The 22,161-nt window shown below is 53.8% G+C and overlaps 1 protein-coding gene across 1 annotated transcript; it reads right to left on the bottom strand.

The window, feature by feature from the left end:
* Positions 1-12,121: 12,121 nt before the first annotated feature.
* Positions 12,122-13,054, bottom strand: LOC140685176 (olfactory receptor 14J1-like). The gene has a single exon (XM_072936383.1). It carries the CDS (start codon positions 13,052-13,054, stop codon positions 12,122-12,124), a length of 933 nt encoding a protein of 310 aa, XP_072792484.1.
* Positions 13,055-22,161: the final 9,107 nt, after the last annotated feature.

Genomic DNA, 22,161 nt, shown 5'->3' with positions numbered 1-22,161 from the left:
CCTCACATAAATCCCAAACATTTGCAGCCACCCCATCAACCTGCCCAGAGGGAGGAGCCAAGCATTTCTACCTGGATATAATCTCGGGTTTCTGGAAGAACACCAGAACAGCCTTTTCACTGGATTCCCAGAGGAACAGCTGGGGTTTTCCACTGCCTCTTCAGAGGAAGACTACACCCTTCTACAGGATCACTGCTCCAACAGAACCACAGCTGACACTGCAGGAGGACTGCAGCCACCATTCCAATTAGACTGCTACCAATGCCCTGACCAAAAGGGTGTCAGGTCATATTCTGACTCTGCCAGTGTTGTTTTGCATTACTGCATTGTTTATTTTCTCTTTTTATTTTTTCCCCTAATAAACAGCTGTTATTCCTGCTTCCATACCTTTGCCTGAAAACCCCGCATCATTTCAAATTTACAACAATTCGGAGGGAGGGGGTTTACAGTTTCCAGTTCAGTGGAGGCTCCTGCCTTCCTTAGCAGACACCTGTCTTCCCAAACCCAGACAGTTGCCATGGCAACCTCTGGCATCCCATTCCCAGGGTCATGGGATCCCAGAAGCACAGAATTGGCTGAGCTGGGAGGGACCCATCGGGATCCTCGAGTCCAACTGCTGGCCCTGCACAGGGCACCCCAACACTGCCAGCCTGGGCCTGGCAGCGCTGTCCAAACGCTGCTGGAGCTCAGAGCCCTGGAGCTGTGACCCTTCCCTGGGGAGCCTGGGCAGTGCCCCAGCAGCCTCTGGGCAAAAACCTTTCCCCGAGATCCAACCTCAGCCTGCCCCGACTCAGCTGCAGCCGCTCCCTGCACTCCTGTCCCTGGGCACCAGAGTGAAGAGGTTCCCTCAGCCCCAGCCAGGGACCCGCTCCCAAGGCTGCTGCCATGGCCACCAGGGCTGGCACCAGCTGCGATGCTCGGTTTCCATGGGCCGGGCTTCAGGAATGGGATTCCCCAATTTCCTGCTCCCGCTAAAACCGCGCTGCCGCTCGCTGCCCTCCTGCCTCCCATGGAAAGCACAAAAGGCAAAGATCCTGGGCTGGGATAAGAACAATTTACTGGGAACAGCAACGAGATAAAGAACAAACAGGAACAGAAACAATACTGACAACAGAAGGGATAAGAAAAACTATTTACAGGGAAAATTTCAACATCAGTGACTGTCCCTTCCCGGCCATGTATTTCCTCCTGCTGGGGAAGGACACCCTTCTCCTAAAGGGGGAGAGAGAGAGAGAGAGAGGGTCCCTTTCCTGCCCCTGGCAATGAACTGAGATACTTGTGAATGAAATGACAGGACCATGGCCAGACCCTCATGTTCTTCAATCCCACATCAGGTCATTGGCAGGGGCAGGAGAAGGTACAGGTGTCTTCCCAGCATGGATCACAGGGAACAGGGATCACCAGGGCTCTTCCCAATGTGGGTTCTTCAATGGGGGATGAAGCTGGAGCGGTGCACAAAGCTCCTCCGGCAGTTGGGGCACTCGCAGGGCTTCCCTCACTGTGGCTCCGTTGGTGTCTGGTCAAGGCAGAGCTCCAGGTAAAGCTCTTCCCACACTGGGGACACTTGTAGGGCCTCTCCCCAGTGTGGATGCGCCGGTGGGTGGCGAGGCTGAAGTTGCACTTGAAACCCTTCCCGCAGTCAGGGCAGTGGAAGGGCCTCTCCTCAGTGTGGATCCGCTCGTGCAGGAGGAGATTGAAGCTGGTGTGAAACCTCTTCTGACACTGGGGACACTTGTAGGGCCTCTCCCGAGTGTGGATCCGCTGGTGGATGACAAGTTTGGAGCTGCAGCTGAAGCCCTTCCCACACTCCCCACACTCGTAGGCCCATTCCCCGGTGTGGATCATCTGGTGGCAGATCAGGGTGTTGCTCCGCCTGAAGCTCTTCCCACACTCCAAGCACTTGTAGGGCTTCTCCCCATGGTGAACCTGCTCATGGACTTCCAGCTCTGAGCTCTGGCTGGAGCTCTGTCCACCTTCCTGGCACAGGGTGGGTCTTTTCTCCTCGGAGCACCCTGGGCTGGGTTTGCAGCCCCTCCTCCTGTGGGATCTCCAGGGCTTTTCCTCCCCGTTGGATTCCTGTGCCCTGGAGTTGCTCAAAATGGTCTCTTCCATGAGGTTCTGCCGTGGGGATTTGTCCTCCCTGCTCTCCATCCTCAGCTCCTTGTCTGGGAAGGACGGACAAGGAGAGGATAGGATTTGCCTTCGTGCCAGAGGGAAGGGGAAGGAGGACGGTGTCATCAGGGGGTTGTCCTGCAGCCGGGGGCCATACTGGGCTGGGAGATGGAGCAGGAGAGAGGGGGAAAGGGGCACTGACTACCTCCTCACCTGCCTGGGTGACCTGGGGAATCTTCCTCTTTCTTGTAGCCTCCCTCTCCATCCAGCCAAGCTTTGGGAATAAGAAGTCCTGGATTGGGGGAAACAATGTATGGGCACATTGGGTCAGGGGAGTCCTACTGCCCAAGTCCATCTCTAAAAGTCACCGGCCATCTGGTAACCATAAAAGCCTCGAAAACAGCAAGATTTAGACCCTCAAAATATATTAAAAACCATGATTCAGCAAAACCCAAACCCTGAGTTTCCCCTTTCTGGCCTCTCCACTTTGGGCTCCTGGAGACCCCCACCCTGTCTGGGTTGCTGCGGGTCAAGTTTGCATTGGTGCTCCCCCTCTCTGGGCTGCTGGGGCTCCTGGCAATGCCACAGGTTCCCCTTCTCTGGGCTCACCACTTTGGCATCACAGGCGTCCCAGGGGTCAGCACTGTCCGGGGTCCCTGTTTCAGGGTCCTGGGGTATCCATGGGTGCCCCCTGTCCATGCTCCCAACACCTCCAGGCTTCTGGAACAGCCCAGCTCTCGTATTGCCCGTCTGTGCTCCCCCCATTGCCGGTTTCCCTGCCAGCCCTGCCGGTAGCGAGCGATCCCCACGCGGCTCCGGGCTGACAGCGCAGCCCCTGGGCCGGGCAGAGCCAGCCCCAGCACGGGGGGACCCTGCACCCTCCGCTCCCTGGGCAGCCGCGCCCAGCCCCGGGCACAGAGCTCCGGCAGCCCCCGCCGCCCCCTGCCCGGGGACCCTCGGGGACCCCCGCAGCCGGGGCTGCCTCTGAGCGGCCGCCCGGGGCTCGGCCCCGAGCACAGAGCTCTGCCCGGGGGCTCCCGGCCCCAGCGCCGGCTGCGGGCCCGGCCGGCCGCTCCCGGCTCGCACAGCCCGCCCGGGGCCGCCAACAAAACATCGCAACCACAAATCCACAAACCAACCCTGCCCCGCTGTGCTCCTGCGCCTTCCCAGGGACCCCAACCCCGCGGCAATGGCCCCGCACCGGGACAAAAAGCTGCTCCAGCCCAGCCCTCGGCACCCCCGCCTGCGGCTCGTCCCTGGCACACAGATCCCGGCAGCTGTCCCATTGCCGCAGCTGCGGCTCTGGAGCAGGGAGGCTCTGCGGGACCCCCGGGCTGTGCCCCCTCCCAGCCCTGCCCGCCCCGCACCTGCAGCCGGGGCTCTCTCGCTGCTCCCGCTCCTGCACAGCCCCGCTCTCCTTTCCTTGTCCCCCTAGGCTCTCCTCTGGGGCTCAGGCAACACCCGGCAATGGAAAGGAATCCATTTTGGTGCTCCCTAGCCAGGCCACAACTGAAACTTTGTTCCTTTTGCCTCGCTGCACAGGCCCCCAGGGCGTTTTCTGCACCCAGTCCCAGCCCCCAGCGCTTCTGAAGCCGCTCCCTGCAAATGTCCTGGAGCTGCCAGGGCCCTGTCCTTGCTGTCACCTGCTGGGGCTGGCCAGGAACAGAGCTCCTGGCCTTGCATGTCCAGCTGCTGGGCAGCCAGAACTGAGGCATCTGCAGCGGACTGAATGCCAAAACTGGAAGATGAGCCTCTCTCCTGGGGAAATCTTCCCCTCCTGGGCCAGCCTGAGGCAATGCTGCCATTCCCTCCTGCTGCTGCTGCTGCTGCTGCTGCTGCTGCTGGGGCACTCGGGGCTCTGGCTGAGCAGCAAAGGTGACCCTGAGCCAGGAGCTTTCCTTGGCTGCAGCAAAGCCTCGGCACGCAAAGCCCTTCCCGGCGCTGTGCCCTGTGCCAGGAGGGATTTTGCCAGCAGAGCTGACTCCAAATTTCTTCTCCCAGGCAGCTTTAGGACACGCGACATGGAGCAGCCAGAGCCCACTCTCAGCTGTGCGCTGTCCTGCAGAAGAATCCTGTGTGTGAAGCAGCCTGGGAACAGGGTTCAGTGTCAGAGAAGGGGAACTCAGAGCCCTTTTCTTCCCTCTGGCCTGAGGCTCTGCATTGCCAATGGCCCTGCAGCTGCCAAAGGGGCCTTTTTGGCTCAGCTGAGAACAGTTCTGCTGAGAGCCTGTCCTAAACCTGCTTTTCCTGCAAATGTGCCCAATTAATCCTCATTTCTTGCAGCCCCAGGTCTTGTGTGAGTGCCGATGTTACAAGTGAAGGATGGAACAACTCTGCTGGTTGGGAGTTCTCTTTGTCTTGTTTTGATATTTTGTTTGTTGGGTTTTTTGTTCCGTATTTTGTTTTGGTGTGTTTGGGGTTTTTTTGGTGGTTTTTTTTTTGTTTGTTTGTTTGTTGGGAGTTTTATTGGGAGGTGTTTTTTAAAAATTTTAATATGGTTTTGTTTGCGGGGTTTTTTGGTTTTTTTTTATCAATTCCCCCTGTCACCTCTGGGCAGAGCTCTGTAACTGTGTCTGACACTTGTCTGTCACTGCTGGGGTGTCACAGACGGGGAACACTGGGGCTGTCACCGCTGGGGTGTCACAGACAGGGGAACGCTGTGGCTGTCACTGCTGGGGTGTCACAGACAGGGAACACTGGGGCTGTCACCGCTGGGGTGTCACAGACAGGGAACGCTGGGGCTGTCACCGCTGGGGTGTCACAGACAGAGAACACTGGGGCTGTCACCGCTGGGGTGTCACAGACAGGGAACGCTGGGGCTGTCACCGCTGGGGTGTCACAGACAGGGGAACGCTGAGGCTGTCACCGCTCCTGCCCTGTCCCCAACAGCTCTGCCAGCGCCTCGAGGGGACACAAAGGCTGAGCCAAAGGGTGAGAATTGCAGAAGGGGCTGAGCTGGGAGGGACCCATTGGGATCATCCAGTCACAGAATCACAGAATTACTGGGTTGGAAGAGACCTTCAAGATCATCAAGTCTAACCCATGCCCTATCACCACCTCAACTAAAGCATAGCACCAAGTGCCACATGCAATCTTTTTTTAAACACATCCAGGGAAGGTGACTCTACCACCTCCCTGGGCAAACCAATCCAATACTTTATCACCTGTTTCTGTAAAAAACTTTTTCCTAATATTCAACCTGTATTTCTCTTGGTGCAGGTGAAGACTGTGTCCTCTGGTTCTGTCAGTTGTTGCCTGGAGAAAGAGACCGACCCCCAGCTGACTACAGCCACCTTTCAGGAAATTGCAGAGGGTGATAAGGTCACCTCTGAGTCTCCTTTTCTCCAGGCTAAACAACCCCAGCTCCCTCAGTCATTCCTCACAGGGCTTGTGTTCCCAGCCCCTCACCAGCCTTGTTGCCCTTCTCTGGACACCCTCAAGCGTCTCCATGTCCTTCCCACACGGAGGGGCCAGAACTGGACACGGAACTCGAGGTGCAGCCTCACCAGTGCCAAGTACAAGGGGAGAATGACCTCCCTGCTCCTGCTGGCCACCCTGTTCCTGACACAGGCCAGGAGCCATTGGCCTCCTTGGCCACCAGGGCACATTGCTGGCTCATGTTCAGCCGCTGTTGGCCAGGAGCCCCAGATCCCTCTCTGCCTGGGCACGGACCAGCACACCGTACCCAGCCTATAGCATTGCAGGGGCTTATTGTGGCCAAAATGCAGGACTTGGCACTTGGACTTGTTAAACTTCAACTTACTGGACTCTGCCCATCCCTCCGACCGCTCCAGGTCTCCCTGCAGAGCCCTCCTACCTTCCAACAAATGGACACATGCTCCCAGCTTAGTGTCAGCTGCAGATTTCCTAATGAAGGACTCAATCCCCTCCTCCATGTGGTCAATAAAAACATGGAACAGAGCTGGCCCAGCACAGAGCCCTGAGGGACCCCACTGGTGCCTGTCCCCAGCTGGATGCAGCACCACTCACCACCACTCTCTGGGCCCGTCCGTCCAGCCAGATCTGGAGCCAGCAAAGACTGCTCCTGTCCCAGCCGTGGGCTGCAGCTTTTCCAGGAGTGTGCTGTGGGAGGCAGTGCCAAACTCCTGGTGCTGGCTGCAGGAGATGCCCAGCACAGGCTGCCTCTGTCCGCTCAGTGCCAGCCTGTCTCCCCAGGCCAGCACAGCAGCCCTGGGCAGGGCACAGAGGGGCCTGGCCAGAGCTGGTGCCTGCAGCAGCAGCTGCCTCTGCATTCCTCCCAGCAGGCACAGAAACGGCTGCTGCTGTGTGCTTTTATAGGATTTCACTGTGTTTTAGTACATGAGTTAGGAGTTTAATGCTAGCAAGTTTTGGTTGGTATTGTTCCTTGTGCCCCTCATTCCTTCCCCTCACAATGGTTTCTCCCAGGTTGTTCACTCCTGAGCTTTCCCGCCACTCAGCTGTCCCTCAGAGTGCCAATCTCCCTGTTCCTCCCCTCTTACCCTTCAATAGATGTGTCAATCCAGGTTGTGCTGCCCACCTCCCTGTCTGTCATCGCAGCCACCCCCATTTGGTTCTGGAAGGTTCCCTGTCAGTCACCCATGTTCTTATAGTTGGTTTGTCCCCGAGGCTTCTCCCCTCCCCCGTCTTTTCCCCACTGGTTGTAAATCCAAGATGTAATTCTCCTGTAATCTGTCTCCACTGGTATCCCATGTTGCCGCCCCATGGTCCTGCCCTTGGCATTGCCCATCCCCACATGCCAGTGCCCATCCCGGGAAGAGCCCTGAGCAATGAGGGAGGGACAGGATCTGCCTTGCCAGGGGCTGGGGCTCAGGCCTGGGCCCTTTGCATTCCTGAAACACATCCCCACCATTTCCCTCATCCCAGCGCTGGCACTCAGAGCAGCTAAAGAATGGAGTCACACCCAGGGGTGTCCCCAGGGCTCAGCACTGGGGCCAGGCCAGTGAAATCTCTTTATTGCTGGTCTGGACGAGGCCATCGAGGGCACCCTCAGGCAGTTCCAGGTGAGCCCAGGCTGGGTGGGAGTGTGGCTGTGCTGGAGGGCAGGAAGCTCTGCAGAGGGATCTGGACAGGCTGGAGCCATGGGCCCAGGACATGGGATGAGGTTCACCAAGGCCAAGGGCCGGGTCCTGCCCTGGGCTCACAGCCACCCCAAATCCCTGGCTGTGCCCTGCCCCTGATCCCCACAGCCTGTCCTGTTTCCTTCATCCCTGCATTGCCAGGGACTTTCTGGGACAAGGGAGCTCTGCTCTGGCTATGGAGGGAGCTCCAAGTGCCACCACTGGAGTGGGAACCACAACTCATCAGGTTTGTGTCCTTTGGGGGTCAGGAACTGGTGAGACTCAGAGGCACAGAAAGTTTCTCTTCATGGCCAACAGACCATAATTGAACAGGAAACAATTTAATAACAATCACACTCTTCCCTGAGCTACGTGCAACATCCCAGCAGCATCTGATGAGTCCACCATCCACAAGTGATTTCCATGCTAGAATGAATTTCAGGCAAACGTGGTTCTGTGATAGATATAGGCACAATTAAGTTCTTGTATCAGGATGCTCATCCTGGAGTGGGGCAAAACAGCTCAAACAATTCCTGATTTTCAAAGCTGTCAGTGGTGGATGGAGAAGGGAGGTCAGGCTGCTTTTGGTGTTGAGGAAATGCTGAAACCAGCCTGACTCATTTCATCTCCTCCTGACCTGGCTGATCTCCCCTCTTTCCCCTTCCACCCATTGGCTTTTCTCTCCCACCAGCCCCCCTGGTGAAGAGCCTGGCTCTGTGTTCTCCATCCCCTCCTCACTGGCACTGCCAGGCTGTGATGAGGAGCCCCTCAGCCTTCCCTGCTCCGGGCTGGACAAGCCCAGCTCCCTCAGCCTCTGCTCACAGCCCAAGGGCTCCAGCCCCACCTTGGAGGCCCTTCCCTAACCCTGCTCCAGCTCCCAGACATCTTTCCTGCCCTGGTGAACCCAGCCCAGGCCACAGGGATCCGGATAATCCATGTCCTTGATGTCCTGGTCACACAGCCCTGGCCCCTTGTGCCCGTGTCAGGCTCTGGGGTGGATCCTGTGGAACATCCTTTGGTGGAGGCTGTGGCTCCAGGTGGATCAGGGGGATGCCGGGGGACAGGGACCCTGCTGGGCATGGACAGCATTGGACTTGTTCGGAGAAACTGTGAGGGGGAGCTGGGGCGGAGTGACCAACCCAGTGACCTCACAGAGCCCTCCTGGGATGTCACACAGCCCCTCTGAGATGTCACAGCCCATTCTGTAGTGTCACACAGCTGGTCTCTGATGTCACAGACAAATCTGTGATGTCACAGCCTGCTCTGAGATGTCACAGCCCATTCTGTAGTGTCACACAGCTGGTCTCTGATGCCATAGTCTGCCCATTGATGTCACAGCCAGCTCTGATGTTACAGGGACAGTCTAGGATGCCATCACTGCTTGATGACCTCACATAACCCACTCTGTGATGTCACAGCCCCCTCTGTGACCTCATGTTACCAGATGATAAATTGTCTCCACCAGCTGAGCTGACACCTGGAGCTTGTTCTCCAAAACCCCACGCCTATGGAAACCACACAGTGCCCACTGGAATATTGGGGTCCACGACCACCAGGGACCACCAGAGAGGCCCCCAGGACAGAAGAAGGCATGCAAAAGGGGAGGAGAAATATGTTAATGGTTTTGGGGAAATGATTATCAGATGTGTGTTTAGTCCAGCACAATCAGTGAATATATGTGCCAAATACAGAATATGAACAGAAACTTTCCTGCACTCAGCATGCTCAGCTTTGGGAGGAGCGATCCCCCGTGCATCCGGCTGAATAAAGAATGCTGCTTCTTAATGCTGCACTGGTGTTAAGGAGTTTTCTGTTTCACCGAATTTTTGGTAACACTCCCACTCCAAGGAAAGCTCTGTCTCCTGCTGCTCACAAACAGAGAAGGGCTGGTGGCAGATGTGGGGGTCGGAGGCTGCCTGGGGCACGGTGACCATGAAATAATCAAGTTTTCAATGATCTGTGAAAGAAGGAGGGGCGCAACAAAACTTCCACACTGGAAACAGGAAGGGCAGACTTTGGCCTGTTTAGGATGCGGATTTAGGGAGTCTCGAATCATGTCCTGATTTTTTTAAAGGGAAACAGCCCTTGAAAACCAAGGGGTCCAGGGAGGATGGACACATTTCTAGAAAGTAATCTTAAGGGGGAAGGAGCAGCCTGTCCCAGTGGGGCAAAGGATGAGCTGGTGAGGAAAATGACTGGCCTGGCTGCCCGTGGAGCTTTTGTGGGAACTCGGGAAAAAAGGACTGGCGATGCAGGAAGTGTTTAAGGATGTTGTTAGGTTATGCAGAAAGAAAAGGATAGAGATGAAAGCTTAATTAGAACTTAACCAGGCAGCTTCTGTAAAATGACTAAATAATATTTTTTTAAAAAAATTTATAGCAAAAGGAGGGAGGCTAACCTCTAGTCTTTATTGGAAGCATTGCAGAACATAGTAACTAAAGATAAGGAAAAGGCCAAGCTACTTAACATCTTGTCTCGATTTTCAACATATGGACAGGTTGCCCTCGGAACAAGAGTTCTCCTGAGCTGGTAGGTGGGCACAGGGAGCAGAACAGCCCCCTGTAATCCAGGAGGAAGCAGCTGCTGACCTGCTGAGCCACTCAGATGCTCACAGGTGGATGGGATCCATCCTAGGGGGATGAGGGAGCTGGTGGATGAGCTCCCCAAGCTGCTCCCCACCATTTACCATCAGTCCTGGCTCACCAGGGAGGTCCCAGAGCACTGGAGGTGCCAGTGTGAGCCCAAGAAGGGCTGGAAGGAGGATCTGGGGAACTCCAGGCCTGTCAGCCTGACCTCGGTGCCCGGCAAGGTTATGGAACAGATCACCTTGAGTGCCACCACAGGGCACCCACAGGATGGCCGAGGGGTCAGAGCCAGCCAGCGTGGGTTTAGTGGGGCAGGTCCTGCCTGAGCACCCTGATCTCCTTTTATAACCAGGTGACCCACCTGTGGATGTGGGAAAGGCTGTGGATGTGTCCATCTGGACTTCAGCAAAGCCTTTGACACTGTCTGTGACAGCATTCCCTGGAAAAGCTGCAGCCCACGGCTTGGGCAGGTTCCCTCCTGGCTGGGAGATGGAAGAGCTGGCTGGAGGCTGGGCCCAGAGAGGGGTTGGGGATGGTGCTGCACCCAGCTGGTGTCCAGTCCCTGGTGCTGTCCCCAGGGATCTGTGTTGGGCCCAGTCCTGTTTAACATCTTCACCGATGATCTGGGGGAGGGGATCGAGCCCACCATCCCCAAATTTGCAGGTGACACCAAGCTGGGTGTGAGTGTGGATCTGCTGGAGGGCAGGACAAGAAGACACAGCCTTCAGCTGCACCAGGGGAGGTTTAGGCTGGACAAGAGGAAGAAGTTCTTCACAGAAAGGGTGAGTGGGCACTGGAATGGGCAGGCCAGGGGGGAGGTGGCAGAGTCACTGTCCCTCTCCAGTGGTACTTAGTGGCATGTCTGGGTGACAAGGTGGTATTACGGCACTGGTTGGACTTCATGATCCCAAAGGTCTTTTCCAGCCTATTTGATTCTGTCATTCTGTGATGATTGGGACACTCTGGGGCCATTGTGACACTTCAGGGCCTGGTGGAACTAAGAGGACCATGGTGACACTATGCAGCCCCATAGAACCAGGGCTCCATTGTGGTGCTCTGGGGCCCAATGGAACCAGGGAGTCCCCGTGACACTGGGTCCTGGTGGAACCACAGAGGCCATTGTGGCACTGCGGGGCCTCGTGTGACCGAGGGGTTTCACCATTGTGACACTGCGAAACCAAGGAGAGCATTGGGAGAGTCCAGGGCCCAGTGAACCAAGGGGCCGTTCTGACACTGCCAGGCCTCATGGAACCCAGGGGACATTGTGACACTGCAGGACCTTGTGTAACCAAGGGGCCACTGTGACACTCTGGGGCCTCAAGGAATCTGGAAGGCCACTGTGACACTGTGTAGGCTCATGGAAACAAGGAGTCCATTGTGACACTGAGGGCATTTGTGGAACCACAGAGAGCATTGTGACAGTGTGGGACCTCATGTGACCATGGGGCCTTTTTGACACCCTGGGGCCCCATGGAACCAAGGGGCCACTGTGAAACTGCAGCACCAACGAGAACATTGTGACACTGTGAAGCCCCATGGAACCAAGGAGTCCATTGTCACATTTTGGGGCCCCATGGAACCAAAGAGTCCATTGTCACATTTTGGGGCCCCATGGAACCAAGGAGACCAGTGTGACAGTGCGGGGCCTGGTGTAACCAAAGGGACATTGTGACACTGAGGGCCCCTTGGAACCAAGGGCAGCTTTGCAGATGACACCAAGGTGGATGTGGGTGTCGATCTGCTGGAGGGTAGGAGGGCTCTGCAGAGGGCCCTGGACAGGCTGGATCCAGGGCCCAAATCCAACAAGGTGAGGTTTAACAAGTCCAAGTGCCGGGTCCTGCACTTTGGCCACAACAACCCCTGCAGCACCACAGGCTGGGGACAGAGGGGCTGGACAGCAGCCAGGCAGAAAGGGACCTGCAGGGACTGATGGACAGCAGGCTGGACATGAGCCAGCCATGTGCCCAAGTGGCCAAGAAGGCCAATGGCTCCTGGCCTGGATCAGGAATGGTGTGGCCAGCAGGAGCAGAGCTGCTGTGCCAGCACTGATCTGCCCCCAGCTCTGCACACAGACATTGCTGCTGCAGCTCCAGAGAAGGCAACAAAAGGGCATCTCTGCAGAAAACTCTGCTGGGAGATCCTTTAGATCCTGGAAAGCCACCAAGAGCACAGACCCTCATTGACACAGTCTGGGGCCACAGGGAAGGTGGAGAGAAAAAAGATGAGAAATGGCACAATCAATGACATTTCCTTGTGGACAACATTATAATGTAAAACAAAGAAAAAGAACCTCCAAATGGAAAAGAACAAGAAGTATCAAAGATGACTTTTATTACAAGTGATTTGCAGAAATTGGCCAGCAGTTTAATGTTCCTGAAAGCATCCAGTCATCAGTGTCCACACTGCAGCCTTGAGCTGCTGGTTCCTCAGGCTGTAGATGAGGGGGTTCAGGGCTGGAGGCAGCACCGAGTACAGAACTGACAGGGCCAGATCCAGGGATGGGGAGGACATGGAGGGAGACTTCAGGTGAGCAAACACTGCAGTGCTGAGGAACAGAGAGACCACGGCCAGGTGAGGGAGGCAGGTGGAAAAGGCTTTGTGCCGTCCCTGCTCAGAGGGGATCCTCAGTACGACCCTGAAGATCTGCACATAGGAGAAAACAATGAAAACAAAACAACACAACGATAAACTGACAGTAACCACAAGAACCCAATGTTCCCTGAGGTAAGATTTGGAGCAGGAGAGTTTGAGGATCTGTGGGATTTCACAGAAGAACTGGCCCAGGGCATTGCCATGGTACAGGGGCAGGGAAAATGTATTGGCTGTGAGCATGAGAGCATTGAGAAAGGCACTAGCCCAGGCAGCTGCTGCCATGTGGGCACAAGCTCTGCTGCCCAGGAGGGTCCCGTAGTGCAGGGGTTTGCAGATGGACACGTAGCGGTCGTAGCACATGATGGTCAGGAGGAAATACTCTGCTGACATGAAGATCAGAAGGAAAAAGAGCTGTGCAGCACATCCTGTGTAGGAGATGTCCCTGGTGTCCCAGAGGGAATTGTGCATGGCTTTGGGGACAGTGGTGCAGATGGAGCCCAGGTCGCTGAGGGCCAGGTGGAGCAGGAAGAAGAACATGGGCGTGTGCAGGTGGTGGCCGCAGGCTACGGCGCTGATGATGAGGCCGTTGCCCAGGAGGGCAGCCAGGGAGATGCCCAGGAAGAGGCAGAAGTGCAGGAGCTGCAGCTGCCGCGTGTCTGCCAGTGCCAGCAGGAGGAAGTGGCTGGGGGAGCTGCTGTTGGACATTTGCTGTGGCTGCACATGGGCACCTGTTCATGGAGAAAGGACAGTGACAAGTCAGGAGAGGCTGCTTGGAGCCAAACCTGAGCCATTCCCTGTAGACTGTCCTGCTGGGACGCACCTACCCTTGTTCCTGCTCTGGGAAAACCGCTGGCTGCAATCAGAGCACGATCACACTCCCAGCTCACCCTGGGATAAACCAGACCCTGCCCAGAGCAGAGGGATCGCTGAATGTCTCAGCCTCTCCAAAGATCTCTGGGCAAGGTCTCAGCACCCCCTTGTTCCAAGGACACTCACGGCTCCCTTGGCCAGCCCAGCAGACTTTCCTCAGCCGTGGCAGGTCTGCAGTTCCCCGTGGGACATTCAGGGAGCTCCCAGAGGCTCTGGCACAGATCTGCACCCAGGAGGGCAGCTCAGAGCTGGGAAGGGCACAGCAAGGAGATCCCTGGCTGTGCCCATGGGGGGATCTCAGGGAGGGGCTCAGCTCATTCCCCTTTCCCATGGACTGCTTTGCCCATAGCCCCACAGGTCCCAGGGAAGCTTGGACACCCCATTCCCATGGACACCCCTGCCTAGCAGGAATGCCAAGGGCAGTGCCTGACTCAGCTGCTGCAAATTCCAGAGTCACCCTGAGAGCCCCAGGTAGCAGTGACAATATCAGGGGAGTGCAGAAACAAGAGAAGATGTTGTGGTGCTGTGCCTGAGAGGGCAGAGACAGCTGGGCACTCAGGACAGTGTTCCCGTGCCCAGCTGTGCCCGGCACCTCCCACACACCAACAGTGCCCTCCTGCCCCGGCAGTGCTCTGTTCAGCCCCCTCTGCTTCCCTGAGCATTTCCCTGGGCCTGGACGTCCCCTCCTGAGAGGTGCCTTGTCCCTGCCAGCGCTCACAGAGCCCATCCCACCCTGTGTGCCCTCGGCCCGGCCCTACAGAAACCTGCCTGTGTGCAGGGCCCTGGCTGGGGCAGGCTCTGTGTGCAGCTGGGCAAGGGCAGCTCAGGAGAGCCCTGCTGGGCCCTGCAGAGGTGATGCTGCTGCTGTCCAGGGCTGAGGAGTGGCTGAAGGCCCTTTGGGAGGCTCCCAGCAGAGAGGATGACCACCCAAAGTCACAGTTCTGGAGTCTCTGTAAATGTTCAAGCATGACTTTGATGATCCTGTGTGTCCCTTTCAACTCAGAATGTTCTGTCATTCTGGGATTAAAATTCCTGTTCTGCTTCTCTCATCCCACTGTTGTCTATCATAAAAAGAGAAAAAACCCCTTACAACAGTGTTAGAACAGTAAAGTAAAAACCAGACTGCGGCTTCCGGGGGTCACTTGCGGCTGTCCCCCGTCCCTCCCCGGCCCCCCGGGACCCCTCCGGCTCGCTGTCCCCTCAGGGGACCGGGGTTTGCCGCGGTCCCGCTGCACTGGGCTCACCAGGCAGCGGCTGGGTTTGCACGGTCCGAGCGGCGGTGCGCCTCGGTCGCCGCAAGGAGTCGAGATAAAGAGACGAAGAGAGGTCAGTTGTGTGCAGTCCAGAGAGATTGTATTGCCTGAACGGTTGCAGGGACAAAAGACCCTGGTGTTGCAGCATTTTTGAGAGAAAGAGGACATGAGTTATGAGATTTGAGCTACTCCAGTCTAGGCCTCAGATTTGGGCCTGGTGAGGCCTTCAAGCCTCTGACACAGTTAGAAATTCAGAGCTTGTGGCGCAGATAGAAATGGTCTTAAGGTGTGATGGGGACCACTGGGCTGTCTTGGTGTGAATTAGTATAGGTTTCATAGTGTAAGGTGTAGGCCGTTTTAAGGAAAAGGTAAACAATGTTAGCTTGCCAATCAGAGTGTCTTTGTTTTTGTAAACTATGTAGAAGCTTATATAAACTACCATCTTATCTTGAATAAACGGAGAACGTTTGATTAACCACATTGGTTCAGATCTGCGTTTGTCTTGTCCAGCTTTCTGTTTTCCTGAGATTCCCCGGCTTTTCCCTGGGCTACTGCCCAGATACAGTTTTATACAGCAAAAATAAGATATAAGGTCTAAACAATAGAGACAGTGTCCAGCATGGGCTCATCAGAACCACCCCAGGGGTCGGGTCCAATGGGAACTGCTCAGGGGTGGTGAAAAAGGGGTTTACAGAAAAATGCTGAAGCAAAACTTTCCTGAAACAATGGGGCATACATAAATGTATCTTTTCATCAGTTTCCCATTCCCAAGGCCTTTCTAAAACCCTTTCTCCACACTACCGCGCCAGCGCGATAGCAACACCAGACCTTTCTTGGAAGCTTCCAGGTGTCCCAGTGGGAATGGGGCACACTCAGCCCCTGATTTCAACAATTTATTAAGGTTGATTATTTAGGATATTTAAACGGAACATCCAATAGGAGATTCAGTTTCCCCAGTTACACGCCCCTGGCTCAACCCGTTGGAGTAAGTCCAGGGCCTTCTTTGTCCCAGTTTTTGTTATCACTGCTCACATTCACTCACTCTGGCTGCTCTGCACAAGAGATGAGCACAGAATGTACTCACAGGGTCTGTGGGCATTGGGATGTTCCAGCTTTAGGAGATCACTGCAGGAGCTGCAGCTGCATTGTTCTGCAGCCAGAGGTTCCTGTGCCAAGGGCTGGCAGTGATTCTGCCCCAGGCACTTCTCAGCCCTTCCCAGCCCTGACTGATTGAAGCTCTCTGTGCCTCTGTGCTGTGCCCGGGCTGGCTGCAGGCAGTGCCCCAGCCCTGCTGGGCTGGGAGAAGAGCTGCTCAGCAAGAGAAATGTGCTTTTGAAGCTCTCCTTGGTTACCAGCATCACCCTCTGTGCCAGGAGCCTGGCCCAGCTCAGCAGCACAGACACAGCACAAGGACTTTAATGAATCTGTGGGGCTTTGTGCTCAGGCCCTGAACATCAGGCCCTGAGAGGGAGCTGCAGAAACCTCTCCAGAACTCCAAGTCAGACTCCAACTCCAAAGTTTCTCTGACTTTTAATGGGTCCCACTGAGGGACATGACTGAGAAAGTGTCCCCAGGCCCCAGGCAGAGCAGAGAACTGGAGGCACTGATGACAGGTGGGGACAAAGAGAAGCCAAGTCTTGGTGCCCTGGGGCACAGCAGGGTCTGTGCCACCAAGGGCTGTGAGGAGACACCTTGTCCTGAGGCCATGGGGCCTCCTGGCACAGCCCCAGCCAGGCTGGGCACTGTCACCCCCTGGTCCTGCCCTCAGCATCCCCCCCTAGCCCACATCCCAGTGGCCTCAAGGATCTGCTGGAAGGAGTCCCTGGGGAGCCTTGGTCAGGAATGGCCCTGGGGGCTCCTTCATGCTCCCAGGGACTGCAGGTTTTTCACAGGACTTTGCCTTTTGCTTTTGCCTTGGAGTCTCTGAGAGCTTTCTGCAATCATGGCCTCCAATTATCTACTTTAATTAGTCCCTGGAGAGGCTTTGTCAGGAGCAACACTCACTGGGGCTCATTAATGCTTCAAGGTACTTCAGTTCTTTTAAGGTACTTGGTGTTTCCCTTTTGATCCAGAGTCAGTGAGAGGTTTGTGCAATCATGGCCCCAATTATCTGCTTTAATGAGTCCCTAGAGAGCTTTGTACTGACACTCAGTGGAGCTCATTAATGCTTTGAGATACTCAGGGTTTTGAGGTACTTTGGACTTTCCTTTCCACACTGAGAGGTCTTTGTGCCATTTTGAGTCTCTGAGAGGTTTTTGTGCCATCTCAGCCTCCAGTTCTCTCGTCCAAGGAGTCCATGAGGAGCCTGTGTTGGGGATGGACCTCAGTGGGACCCATTCATGCTTTGAGACTCCAACCACTTTGGGGCTTTCTTTTGACTTTGAGTCCTGGAAAGGTTTGTGCAATCTCCTCTCAGGTCCTGAGGTTTCAGGGCTCAGCTCCAAATGCACCACGGGGCTCATTAGGATCAAGCAAGTCCTGACAAACTATGGCTCTGCTGTGATTTCCCTCTTGTCTGAGGCAATTAATCAGGACGTTTCTGTAGTGATTTTTGTTTATAATTTTAAGATTTCTTGGAAAATGCATCAATTAGTGTGGTGGGTTCAGCGTTGGCTAATTACGAGTGCACTCACTAGAATATACTTACTCATTTCCTGCTCTGAGGTAGGATTAGGAGAAAGGAAAAGTTTGCTCAAAACTTTAAATGGGTGTAAAGAAAAGTTTATTAACAGTAACTAAAAGAAAGAGTAATAAGAATCAGACAAAATTTTCAGAACACTTCCTCTCTCCATACAACCTGACAATGTAAAGAGAAAAAACCTAAAATTTTCAGTCAGTTCACTACCTCTAGAATAGTCTTGCTTCAGTTAACTTAGCAGGAGAAGTTCCTCTTGTTAACGTTATTGACACTTCTCCACAAGAAAACAGGTATCTCATGGCTTTTCATTTCCACGAACAGCAACTGCCCAGAAAAATCTGTAATTGTCAAGTCCCTCTCATTTTTTTCACAGCTTTTCCCACAGCTGTGTTTATAGTCCATGTTAACTTATGGGGTATTAGTTTCAAGATCAGCTATTTAAGAGCAAAGGTTCTCTTCATCTATGTCTGAAATCATCTTCATCTCTGGGAACAGAGGTCTTCCTCTTCTCTCCCTGGGGGCACAGGGTCTCATCACTGTTTTTTTTTCTTTTCAAACTTCTTATGGGATCACAGCTACTGCAACATTTGCTTACTTTAGCATGGAGGCCTTTGCTGAAACAAGTCATCTCCCCATACTTTTCAATGCATTATAGGGAAAAAGAGAGTCTGATGTATCCATGACATCCTTCTCCATAGCTTTACCAGAGGATTTCAGCCCCAGGATCAAGGCATCTCCTCACCCCTCCTATGTGGGACTCAACAACCTCTTCACTGACCTCAGTGGGTTCATGTTGCTGCTCTGTGTGCCTGCCCTGTGTCCTTTTCTCTCACTGGAGGCAGGATGGCAGCACTGGCAGAGTCAATATCTGCCCGGGGCTGCAGATGGTTGCGTGAGCCCGGCCGGGCTCGGTCCTTGCGGCCGGAGCTGTTTTCCCATGGAGGTTTCTGCAGCGGCTGCGCTGGGGCTGTGTCAGGCTGGGCCGCGCTGGGGCAGGGCCAGGATCTCAGCAGCCAGGCCAGAGCCCAGCAGCAGCACGGCCGGGGCCGATGGCTTCTCCTCCCCTGCCCGCTGGCTGCGGGCGAAGCCCAAGGGCGGCAGAGCCTCGGCCGAGCCGGCCCGGCCCGGGGCTGCTCCTGGGGCCCGGCGGATCCCGGCTGGGCCCGGGCTGGCGGCGGGGCAGGGCTCGGCAGCGGCCAGATGTCAGCACCCGCAGCCACGGCCCGGCCTCGGCCCCGCGGCCTCCCCTGCCCTGCCCGGCAGCCGATGGGGCCTGGCGGCTCCCTGGGAAGGGGCCCGGCCCCACGGCAGGAGCCGCCCGGCCCCACGGCCGAGACGGGGCTGGGCCGGCCTTGGCACCTCTTTGGGGCCAGAGGGGAGAGAGACCCAGCCAGGCTTTCTCATCTTCAACTTGGGTCTGCACAGAGGCATCTGCAGTTTGCTTAGTGGTTTAACAGATTGTCAGCTCTCAAAGCTAATTACTTATTGGTTTTTTTGTCAGACATGGCAGAAACTGTTAGCAGCTTCTCTCAGGACATCACTTCTGTGATGCAAAACCACCACAGCAGCCCAGAGCACAGAGCTCCTTTGTCCATATACAGTGGTCATGTGCCGGAGGCCTCAGAACCCCTCCTTGGGAGATCTCTGGGCCCTCTCCAAGGTGTTTTCAAATGAAAACATTCAGCTCAGAGTCTAAGAAAATCACCAGAGGACAGGGCCAGCCTGACCTGTCTGTCCTGTCTACTTTTGTCTGGGAGCAAGTCTTGGATATACGGAATTTGGGAGGCCAAATTCTAAGTTTGGCCATAGACCCTGGACATGAAGACCAATTCTTTTCCATAGGAATGAAGGAACAGAGCCCCAGTGCTTCAGGGGCAGATGAGAGGTGACCACCAGAGGCAAAGGCCAGCTAGAGCTGGCAGGTTATTTTCTGGGAGATACTCTTGCACAGAGGAAAATTTTTAGGCAGAGTGTCAGTTTTGGCAATAGGCATCAGAAAAGGTGAAGAGTTCTTTTCCACAGCAAGGAAAGCACGGAGCCCCTGTGCTCCAGGAGCCTTGATGGTACTGGCAGATTTGGGCTGGAAGCAACCCTTGGGTATAGGGAAATTGGGAGGTGGAACCCCAGTTTTGGCCATTTCTGTGTAGATAAGAAGGAGGGCTCTTTTGCATAGGAAGTGAAATGAACAGGGTCTATGCCTTTATTAATAGTCAGCTCTTTATTAAAAAGTCAGCTCGGCAGGGGGCTCAACAAGGAGCTCACCCCCGCTGTTGTAGCTTCTCCGGTCGCTGAAGGGTGAGCAGGCATGCAGAGTCTGTCCCTGGAGTCCCCGTGGCACGCTGGTAGCTGGAGGTGAAGAGGTGTGCAGTCCTTATCTGAAGTCCCAGCAGACCGTCCTCTCTCCTTTCCTCCCGGCACACTGGTGGCCGCAGGGTGAGGGGATGTGCAGAGCCTGCTGCCGAAGCCCAGCAGCAGCTGTCCCTCTCCTTCCCTCCTGGCAGCACCAGGAAGTGTGTGTGTGCTTTGCTCCTGCTTCCCACAGCCCAGTCCACTCTGGTCCTCTGTAGGTTATGGTGACAGGTCAAACACAGACTAGGGATGGGGTTCCCTTTTCCCCAACCAGCACACCCATCCAGCCCCCTCCACTGTGCCCATCTTTTCCATTTAGGGGTGTTTTTCATCCCCAAAACCCCCTCCCATGATTCCACTGGATTATTTTGCATCCCAGTCCTAAAATGGTAGTGAGGGTGGGGGGAGGTAGGTGACTCCCAGGAACAATTAGCTAATTAACAGTTCAATGTCAGTACTTAGCTCAAGCCAAGTGTCCCAGCCAGGCTGTTTTGTTCATAACAAATCCTGCCTCTATTTCTTTGATCGGGCTTAAGCCCACATCAACTTACAGTCTCTGGCTTTTGAGGGTTAGCTTCTTTGGGTAATTCTCTTAATTTTGTATATCAGCTTTTAGCAAGTCTTCTTTAAAGTTACCTTTAAGTCTTTTGGTTCCTTAATACCTGTCTAGGCACAGGAGGAGGTGGGTTGGGTGACCCTCTAAAGGGCACTTATTCGTATTAAACAGTTACAAAGTACTTAAACTTTGACAAGAGTACTTTAACTCAGAAGCGGTTATTACCACCTTACCGTATATCAGCTTCTAGCAATACCATTTATGTACAAGAGGAGGTGGGTGACCCTGTTGGGTCTGTATTGGCGTCTGGGGATGGTCCTGGTCCTTTTACTCTGTGGATATGGATCCAGCCTTTTTCTTGGGTTCACATCGCAGTGTGTGTGGTGAGTAACACCTGGAAAGGTCCTTCAAATTTGGGGGTTAGTGGAGTGGTGGTGTTCCAGGATTTTATTAACGCCCAGTCCCCGGGACTGATGTTGTGGGCATTGGTATCCAGAGGGGAGGTCTGGGGGAGATACCCCTTCTTTCTGAGGCCTTCTAGGGATTTTCTTATGATTTTAAATATTTTTAAGTTACTGCCTCCCCTTTTTAATAATCTGCAGTACTGAAAGGGGTGGTTAGAAAATGGAGTCTGAACATCATTTTATAAGGAGAAACCCCCATGTCATATCAAGGTCTGTTCCGATATGCAAGAGAGCAAGAGGTAAACACTTGAGCTAATTCATTTTTGTCTCTTTAATTAATTTGGTTATTACTTTTTTTAAGAGTTCTATTCATTCTTTCTACCTTTCCCGAGCTTTGAGGATGCCATGGGGTGTGCAATTTCTACTTTATCTCCAGGGCTTTTGTTACTTGATGCAAAGTTTGAGCAACAAAATGTTGACCTCGGTCCGAGTCAAAGTTATTGACTAGCTCGTATCGAGGTATGATTTTTTCTGAGATTATTGTTGCAACTTCTTGCACAGTTTCCTTTTTGGCTGAGAAAGCCTCCACCCACTGAGTGAAATGATCTACGATCACTGGTAAATGCTTGTACCTCTGCACAGGGGGCATTTCAGTGAAATCTACTTGTATGTTCTGGAAAGGTCTTAAAGCAAGCTTTCTCCCCCCATGTGCTTGTTTTCTCATTACCTTTTGGTCAGTTTTCAGGCAGATCGCACACCTTCTTGTGACTGCTTTTGCCAGGTCATACGCTCCAATATATAAATTCTCCCGTAAAAAAAGTGGTTGCACAAACTTTGGATTCCCCAGTGGGTCAATTCATGACTTGAACTACCTTTTATCTCGTGGGATGCTCCTTATCCTTCATAGGACTTGCAAGTCTCTTCTTAAGAGATTACTTTGGCCTTCCCTTTCATTCCTAAAACCTCACAGACTTTCTTCCCAATGTTGACTCTTACTGGTAACTTGTCCTGGACTTATCTACCCTTGTGTTAACTAAGAACTCAAAATCTTCTTAGTGGGGACTTACTTTAAAGTTTACCAAGGGCTCTTGTTGATGGTTGATTGTATCTCTTTGCTTATTGAACTCCCAACACCCCTAGTCATCTCCCCTTGAAATCTCTTCTAAGACTTTTTGTTCTTTATGCATTGCTTCATTAAACTGAAACATAAGACACATCTCATGACAGTAATAGCACCTCCTATTGCTTTGTGAAGCTTCAGGTTTCTTAAAGTCATTAAAGTTCTTATTTGTTTCATATGATGGTGCTGGTTGATCTCTATTTCTTTGGTAACAGCCCTGGTCTATTCCAACTTGACTTAGACGGCAGTGCTGGTGGTGACCTGCCTGCTTTTATACTTCCTCAAGCAACTGCAACCATAAGTCTAGCTCCAGTTTTGGCTTTTTCTTCTTCTTTCTTTAAATATAATCTTAGGGCTTCTAGGTGTTGGTTTAGCTGATTATATATCTACGGATCTTGGGTTCTATACTATGGCCACTCTCCCTGTAATTTTAACTTTGGCCATACTTCAGTACTCTTGTCTAGACCCTTTGTGGTTTCCCAAGAATCCCATTGGTCTAAAAATTGCCCTAAGGGCCTGTTAGGAAGAATTCTCTTTGCTTTCTCTTTTGAAGGATCCACTCCTTTGCTATAACTTATTCCCATTTCCAGGCCTCAAAAGGAAAGAAAAAAAATCTACCTTA

The sequence above is a fragment of the Taeniopygia guttata genome, chromosome 16 (assembly GCF_048771995.1).
Source record: "Taeniopygia guttata chromosome 16, bTaeGut7.mat, whole genome shotgun sequence".
NCBI lineage: Eukaryota > Metazoa > Chordata > Aves > Passeriformes > Estrildidae > Taeniopygia > Taeniopygia guttata.
This window is presented reverse-complemented; position numbering and strand designations above follow the sequence as displayed.

What these genes read in the sequence shown, in the direction of transcription:
- LOC140685176 (XM_072936383.1), bottom strand. Translation starts at nt 13,054, where the DNA reads ATGTCCAACAGCAGCTCCCCCAGCCACTTCCTCCTGCTGGCACTGGCA.